The sequence below is a fragment of the Rhyacophila brunnea genome, unplaced genomic scaffold, assembly GCF_057557595.1.
Source record: "Rhyacophila brunnea isolate RB1 unplaced genomic scaffold, BYU_Rbru_1.0 scaffold_21, whole genome shotgun sequence".
Classification (NCBI taxonomy): Eukaryota; Metazoa; Arthropoda; class Insecta; order Trichoptera; family Rhyacophilidae; genus Rhyacophila; species Rhyacophila brunnea.
The window spans coordinates 20,283,582-20,293,011 of record NW_028232871.1 but is presented as its reverse complement, the minus strand read 5'-3'; the positions used below and the strand labels follow the sequence as shown (position 1 = coordinate 20,293,011).

Here is a 9,430-nt window from a genome sequence, read left to right as displayed (position 1 = left end):
CAAACAATAAAATAATATAGACTTTGCAGATGTAGGTCTATGGAGTGTGTAGTTTTTGAGGTTTTTTAATTCAGTGACGTCCGTGGGGGTAAGTAGGGCATGCAGAGCTTAGGGTGGCAAATAAAGAATGTGACAACAATAATACAAATTTTGAGAGTAGGTTCTGTTGAAATATTAGAATAAGTATGGCTACTTTAAACCTCGATAAATAATCAAGTTAAAATAATTGTAGGTACCTACTAGTTTTCATTTCATCATCACGTTTAACATTGTTTTTTTAATATTAAATATTATAAAATGGTATAATGACGAGTTTGTATTATGTACTTAATCATCATTTTTTTAAAGATGGTGTGTAAAATAGTTACATATTTATTACGCGAATAAAAATAAAACGTGATTTTATTTAATTCAATAATTGAATAATTCAAAATTATACTTTTGGAAAAACATTTTTTATACAAGTACAAGCAAAAATATTCGCATAGTGTAGGTACGTGGAATTTTTGTTATGACGGTTGTTATCAAAACAAATGCAATCGACGTGTATCTAAAAGCCACTAAAAATTAGATGACATGAGTGTATAAAAATTGTTGTGATAAGTGTGATAACATCAACATGGCCGAAATTCTCGTTGTTAATTTTCTCATTATGTTTACTCCAAATACGCGTTGAACTTTGTTCTTACAAATTAACTGATACGACGGAAAGAACGGTCGCCAGACCTTTTTGTATCAACTCGTGAAACAATTTGAACACAAACCGACACGCGTTGAGATCTGTCAGTTGGCCGCTACATTCTGTGGAGAAATTACGTGAGACCGGTTAAAAACAAGCTCCAATCTTATTTTATTTACAAACAATATCTAAAGAAATAATTCGCCATGTCCAAGCTCAGCATTTTGCACGCAAACGTGAATTTCGTAAGAGCTCTCACAAAAGGCGCCAAAGGTAAAAAAATCAGCTCGCTGTGTGTCAGTGCAAACAATAATTCAAAAGAAAACAATTTTTTAGTAGTGAGGAAAGAAAACAGTGTTCATAAAATCAATACTTTCGCACGTGCTTCTAATCTCGCGGGACAAGTAAGGGAAGGAAACGTTCTGTATTCCCCCTTCGGTGATGTGAATATCCCCGACAAACCACTAACGGAATACGTTTTGCAAGATATCGAGGAATTCGTCGACCTTCCAGCCATAGTAAGTTCCTAGATAATTCCTACAGTTATATTAAACCAATTATTACACTGAATCTTAACTGAAAGAATATGCAACGCGGTTAAACTAATACTTCATCCGATTACCTCGTTAAACCTTGATTACCTGAAATCAAAATTAAACCAGTTGTGCTATCCGTTTTAGATAATTAAATGTCTACAAAATATAATGTGTTTAACATGAATATAAATAAACCCCGTTTATACAGTGACGTCCAGTGGGGGATACGCAGGGCATGCGCCGCTTGGGGGTCCCGGGTCACGCATTCTAGGGGTAGCGAATAAAGGAAGGGATGCGAATATTGTAACTTTTCAGATTATGTATGTTTCGCGGTTACTTTTTATTTCCCGCCGGCATCGCTGGCAGTGTGTGCCTTTTCTACACGTTATTGGATAAGTATTGTGTATTTCAAAGTTTTAATGTTATTAAAACATTTCCCCGTTAAAGATTGCTTAATATAATTATAATAAGTAGTAAATTAATGAATGAGAATACCACTTTATGCATGCTTCGAAATTGACAGATTTGTTCACAAGATTCGACATAAATAGTGCACACTAAGCTTTGTCAGTAGGTAAAATACATATTTGTTTTCATTGAACTAAGAATACAATTTGCAGATGGTGCTGGTTTGTTTTTAAAAATCAATTAATCCCTGTCTAAACCAAACCATATTAGTTTAGGTATGCTATGGGCGATTCGACAAAAACAATGCACACATTTTGTCAGTCATACTTATATTTGTTTTCGTTGAATTAATTATAGGTACATAATATTACAGATGGTGATGGTTTGTTTTTTAAATTCATTGAGTCCTACCTAGCCAAACCGTAATCGATAAAAAATATTCTTCTATCTATAAAATATCTAAAATTATGTATGGTTTAATGGCATCATTTTAGATATTTTGTAGACAAACGAATATTTTTTGACTATTATATACTATGACTAGGATTAGGCAGGGTTTAATTTAATTATAAAAACTAACAAACACACAATATTGTAGTCTTAGTTCAATGTAAACAAATAATATTACGTTTGACTGACAAAAGTGTAGTGTGAATTATTTATGTCAGATCGTAACAGCTTACATCCACCCTAAAATATGTATGTTTGAATGAGTTGAACAATATTACGTTAAATATTAAAAATTAGCATGGCAAAGTAGATAATAGGTATGAAAATACACGAACCAACGTGAGCAATCCCTTTCAGAGCGACAGTAATTTTCCTAGTGACATAATAATTGTATCTACCAAACCGCTAATTATTAGTAAAAACAAATACCATTATACTTAATATTTTAGTTAAGTTGCTAAATTTTGTATTAAAGATTTTTGTAAAAGGTCAACCATAATTTAAATATGTAGTAAGTACATGAATATTTTTCAAATATACGGTACAATTATTTAATTAAAATGTGGTTTTAGTACAAAAAATTGTGTTTTCGTTGTGTCATTGACTTAATTTGAGGTCCCCAACGATAAAAAATAAAATAAAAGCCATACATTTTTAACTGTCAATGCACCTAGTAAATATCTATATATAGTCAGGCTGTAGCACGAGATGGCGAGCTCCGATCGTAGTACTTTAAAATGCTTCGAATGTAGTGCGGTAACCTGTTCGCAGTAAATGAAAATCTTTGATTGCATATTTCAATATGAAATAATGATCATTCCCCACTAACAGTTTACTTATTGCATTCGAAGTATAAGTAATAACCAGCACTACGATCTAAATTTCGTGCCGCGGCCTGACTATAGATGGCCTTCCATTCCATCGTCCACATCGATAAATATATTGATATACACGAAGCATCCTTTACCGATCGTCCGTCTTTGTCCAAGTTATTGTTTTCCCATCTGATTATGAGGGCTCAAAACTGCAAACCTCTTGGAGACACATTTTAGAGAACCGGTCTTTCATATTTATTTCGTTCAAAACGGAGACATTTGTTTTCTTGCCCTATAAATCAACATTTTGAGTATGAAACAACTTGCCCCCCCCCCCCCCTACCGTCCCCGCATCACCTGCTGAATTAAATGCTACTCCTCTTTCCATTGAGATTTTTTTAGTCTAGAAAGTCTCTGTAAACGCAGTCAAAGCGATCAAAGTGTGTGGCTAATACTAAACTTGGGCATACCTCCTGATGCATTCCCAGGCATTGCTGCTGATGCTTCACACAAACGTAGGGCCTCGTGATAGGTTCGATTAAAACCGAATTGGTTTGTTTTGTCTGCATTCAATCAAAGTACCTACACTAAGTGCATGGCGACTTGGATGGTCCTGAGACGTTCCCATTCTTAAAAAATACTGACGCTTTACATCCAAACGTAGTTCCGTAATACGCCGGATTAAAACCGGATGGGTTTGGTGCATTATTTTGATTTACAAAAAGAACGAATTTTTTACCTAATCCCCACAAATGCTTAGATTCTAAGCACCATTGATATACATTTAATTAGATAGCTTGTTCTTTTTTTGTTAGAATTACATCAGTGGTTAGACTTTGGTCTGCTCATAATACATTACTTCTTATTGAACGTACTACATAAATTGGCAACAGCTCTCGAGAAAAAAAATGTTAGATAGGTATATAATATATTTATTTGATGCTACTTATAACACAATGCAACGTATTTCGCGAACAGACATAGATCTGAGACAGTATTCACGTTCAATCTCGGACCAAGATTCTTCATTTTTTTTCTCTGACACTACAGCCCGGTCTTCTCAGTTAATCACACCAAGCGTTCGTCAAGGCAGCGAAGCCATGGTCCTCTCTCCCATAAATTAAATTAAAACACGCTCGAGTGTATGGCGACCTCCGTTCTGGGTAACTGCTCCTGAGACATTCCCAATCATAATTAATAATACTGATGTTTCACAAATAAACGTGATACGTCCGATTAAAGAGTGTGGTGGGAGGCAGTGTGGTTTACTGGAACCATTAGCTTAAATATTGCTCCACGAATGATAATGGTACTCGTAATAGGTACTATATAGTATTATGTAATCTACACAGCGCTCGAAATGGAAAAATTTACGAACCGGAGCGCTCGACAGTTTTCTGAAGATTTTTATATAGTAAAGTTATTAAAGTTTATGTGTTTTTTTTCATAAAAATAAGTGTGTTAGATTTTCTACTATATGGCCTATCCAGCTCAGACGGTCAAATTATTTATTCCACGAGACGGAGCGATAATTTTACCGATTTCACGAACAGGAACGGCGCTCTGGTGCGTTCCGGTCCATTTCGAGCCCTGAATCTACATCTTCTATTTCGCATTCTTCAATTGTCATTCTTCAACTTGAAAACACTGATGATACTAAGGCGTTACAAATTAAACAACATCATCCTACTTCATTATCCTACTGTGCAAAGAGCCTACTGCGCGGTCTTCTCTTTTTCTCACTCCTGCGGCCAGTCGTGAGTGATGTAATCCGAATCAAGTGATACGACGAGGTCACGCGGGTTTCCTCACGTTTAATTTGACATTTCGTCGCTATAGGATTTGTTTCCCGAATATCCATTTTTGTCGAAATCGACATTTTAATACAGTTCAATTTCTTTTATCGAACTCTACCGAAATCATTTATAAAAACAATATATTTTTATCTAGGAACAGAGATATTTTTTTGAAAAACCCGAACACGCCATGTTAAGTTACAATTACTCCGTGTTGTTCTCCCGAATGTCCAACTATTCGTACCTGAATATCCAAGTTAATTTCGGTCGAAATAAATCTCTGGCTGAGTTTTTATTTCCCGAATATGACTTTTAGCCAATCAAACCGCGCTGACGCCGTGCATCTTGCTCCCACATTCACGCTGTCCAGCTCTAAAACAATCACGCCCACTTTCATATTTTTCGGCCGTCCGGAATGCTCTTTCAAATTTCGTCTTATTGATATTGTTTTTAAAGTTACTATTGTTTTAATAGTGAATTCATCAAATTTGAAGAGATCATTTATAGCTGATACATCACCAGTTCGCCCTGAACTTATAGTAAAGTTATGGAAGTGAGTATTTTAACCTAAATAACTGCATTTTGTTTTGATAAATGACACAAAATCCCAACGGTTATATGAATTCTACAGTGTGACCCGGCAACTACTATGACGTAAAAAATAATTATTATTTCAAATTATTATTAATTAAACATTGTTTGTCTTTATTTTACTTTTAATCTAGGTATTTCTATGAAAATAAAGGCGATGCTATTATTTATTTTTGAATGCGCTGATAGTTAATTTAATTTAATATGTAGGTATGTTAGTAACTATTTATTTGGTAAATATTATATACTTAGGATATTGGTACCTACCTAATATTAGCAGCCAATGGTAATTAATTTATAGATGCTAATATTTTGTATTGTCATTCCAATAGTAAATATATAATATTTATTTGGTGGTTTGTAATAAGTTTAATTGTTAATTATAGAAATATATAGATATAATAATATACATAGTTTTTTTTATTTTTTTTGGAAAAAGTATTAATATAAAATTGTTAGCAAGTACGAGTAAGTACCATCATAAAATATTGGAGAAATCCGTGACGTCGGTTAGTAATTGAAGTAGTAGATACCTACTTTTATTTAATAAACCAAAACCGATCGCTGATAGTCGCTTGATTTTGAAGAATACTGATGAGCAGGTATTAAAAGGCCAATAGTTAAAGTTTGTCGTCATAAGTATGTCACCTCGTAGCATAGTGGATAATTTGTGGACTGGGTCGTAAACCCAGGAGATGCAGGGACGATTCCTGCCGGGTGTCTTACTTTTTTCAAAAAGATTTTTTCTATTGGTTATAATATATTTTCTCAGAAGTGATTTTAAAAATTATGTATGTTCAATAATTAGAATGGTACATTCTTAAATCTTGTGAATTATTCGTTGAATAAAAAAAAAAGATTATTAAAAACTATTTTATTACTTATTACGAAAAAAACCGAAAAAAGCGAATGCCGCATGTTATTATTACCTACGAACTTGGGTTATTATGATCATTAGTTATTTAAATAGTAAAAGTAATCATTAACAATTATCGTGTAAATAAATATAACATTTGAGGTGCGTACTTTTTGACCACTCAGTAATCCGTGGGCCGTGCAGCAATACGCTACCGTCTTAAGTCCCGAACGTCCCTGTTTTGTCCCGAATATCCATTATTCTGAGAGAGCGCTAAAATTTCCCGAATATCCACAACGAGTACTTGTAAATAAAACGCATTTTCTGTGCATTTACTGATTTATACCAGTATATTATTCTTGGAATCTATTCTTAGATAATGTTGCAATCATACAGTGTAGAAAAAATGATTGATACATCTACTGATATTTCATAATACGACAATGAAATTTGTTTTTCGTCTCCTGAAAAATTGACATTTGGTCTATTCGGGAAACAAATCCTATAGCGACGATTTAAAGCAATATATATCATCAGCATCAGCCTCAATATATCCACTGCTGGATGAAAGCCTCTATAAGCTGATTCCACTTCTCTCAGTCCTGTGCGTTGCGTTACCACGAACTTAATCATTTCATCGACCCAGCGGCCTCTAGGTCTATCTTGCGGACGTTTTGAACCTCTTTGGTACCACTGCATGACTAGATTTGTCCAACGATTGTCCCTTCTTTGAGCTATGTGTCCAGCCCATTTCCATTCGAAGTTTTTAGAGAACTCTATTAATTATTAATTAATTAATTTGACAGTTGAAGCAATAAATATATACATTGTTAATGCTCCCACTTGCATGAACATGCATGATGTAGAGCAGGGTTTCCCAAACTATGTTCCGCGGAACACCAGTGTTCCGCCGAACCTGAATAGGTGTTCCGCGACCATTTGGAAAGGTTTTATACACTGCAACATATTTAAAAATCTTCTACTAAGTATAAGTAAAACTAAAATAATTAATGAATCTTCTTCATATTAAAAGGCAAGTGATGAGCAATCTCTACCGATGTTTATGACCTCAAATATCTAGGTCATCTAGGCTCTGACAAGAGGGTGGGGGCTGACAGGCCTCTAGCCTGGGGGCCTGGGCTTACGGGGTGCCCGGCGTGAGAGATCAATCTGCCAAGTGAGATAAACACTCATCACAAATGTCGCCTGCGGCGCAGTTTCACTTCAAGTGTACTAACATTTAATAATATGTGATTTTGCCATACAATTTTTGATTATTGTCGATATTTGACATGTCCATAATTGTGCAATTATGTCGATAAAAGTAGGTGTATTAAAAATACAAAAAATCGCTAAAAATGCCCTTAATTTTACGTTGAACACCATTTGGAATGTACAATTGTAGATCGTCACATTGCCTTTAACCTGAGCGATAAGTAGGGGGCCCGCCAAAGATCCTAGCCTAGGGCCCGCTTTGGGATGTGGGTCCATGATCTAGATACAGGCGGAAGACCATCTTTTCTCAAACCATGCGCATGAAAAAGATGGGGTATATTGTTTTTACCTGACCGGCTGACAACTCTTGTCAGTTTAACGACAGTTGCCAAAATTGACAGAACGGTTAGCCACGCTAATAAATAACCTAAAAAATAAACTATGTGTTCCGTTAAAATTTCCGGGTTTTCGAAGTGTTCCATTGCAGAAAAAGTTTGGGAAACCCTGATGTAGAGGTTGCCAATATTATCCTCCCCCCCCCCGTATGACGGTTTATTATTATTTGATTATAATCTCTATACCTATAGGCGCTAATATTTAGACGAAACTCTGAGTCTATAAATATATTAGAAAATTAGAAAGTAGTTTGGTTAGATTGGGTTAGGATTCTTTCCAATATTTTAACATACCTACCTACATCGCAATGATATAATACTGTTATTGTATATTTTACTAAACGTCTTTCACCCAAAAGTTTAAATTCTAAATCCGCATACGTACACGACACTGAAATCAATTTGAGTGGTACAAAATAATTAACTTTTTATGTCTCAACGAACTTTGATCAATTCATTAATATCACCACTGCGTGGCTTTGCTGTTTGGCTTTCAATTATAACAGTAATAGAATACACGGAACATAATACGATTTTAAATTCAAATTCAAAATCAAATTTATTTTTACTGTTATGGGTTGGTTTTAATTAAAAGATATTATTAATTATATTTAACGTTTCTTTTATTCCCGATTTATAACACAAAATCACATACAATTATTATTTCTGGTAAACTAATATAATGTTGAATATTACAAGGTACACATAATTACAAGGTACACAAATGCGTCCTTCTTGTGAGACGTCCAGCTGTCGAGTATTTTGTTATTCTGAAATACTTCTAGGAAGGAAACAATAAATATGATGCAACATGTTTCAGCCTGTCGAACCCACAGGCTGACTAACTAACGGTAAAAATTTGAATGGCACATAACACCTCCCTTCAAAAGAATAAACTTATGGTACACAATTTTTACCATGAGTTTGGTTAAAAGAAATTATAATCATATTAATACATTGGTTTTCGAAAATAGATTTTGTTGTGAACAATAGATTGTGATGTGTGATAAATAGATTTAGAACAATTGAAGTCATATTACATACAGGTATATATATTTTTTTTTTTTTTTTTTTTTTTTACATTTAGAAAAACAATAAAATTCTTAATATTAGTACATATTATAATAAAGTAAATAATAACATAATCCTTTGAATGAGATTATTTATTGTGAGGGATCTAAATTAGCTTGCTTAATTCTATTTGTGTGAACCTTAACTAACTTATTCTGAACCTTAATTGTAACATTTAACGGACTGTTAACCTTGACAATTTCGTAAGGTCCTTGGAAATTAGGAGATAATTTTTTTGATTTATTTATTTTAGAGGCGTTATTGGTTAAATATATTTTATCACCGATTTCAAATGTTCTTAATGTTTTGTCCTTGTTATACCTTATCTGAGTTTTTTCTTTTCCTTTTATCAAATTGTTTCTAGCTATTTCATGTGATTTCGTTAATTTAAGTTTAAGATTATCGATAAATGAATCGTATGTGTACTTGAATTCAGATGTTTTTAGAGCTGTCGGCAAACTTGGTGGATTTCCAAAAACTAATTCGAATGGTGTAAATTTTGTGGCGGTATGCGGAGTAGTGTTATAACTAAACATGGAGAATGGAAGCCATTCATCCCAATCGGTTTGATTCGGAGAGATATAATGTTTTAGATAATCAGCTAAAGTAGCGTGACTT

General features: G+C 33.8%; 1 protein-coding gene across 1 annotated transcript in view; it reads left to right on the top strand.

Annotated features, from left to right (window-relative positions):
* The first annotated feature begins 596 nt into the window (after positions 1–596).
* The window catches only part of LOC147070816 (putative 4-coumarate--CoA ligase 1), a 35,838-nt gene continuing 27,004 nt past the window's right edge, over positions 597–9,430 (top strand). Inside the window, exon 1 of the mRNA XM_085948843.1 lies at positions 597–1,197. Coding sequence (XP_085804969.1) covers positions 886–1,197 — 312 coding nt within the window. The 5' untranslated portion in view covers positions 597–885. The remainder of the gene's footprint in view (positions 1,198–9,430) is intronic.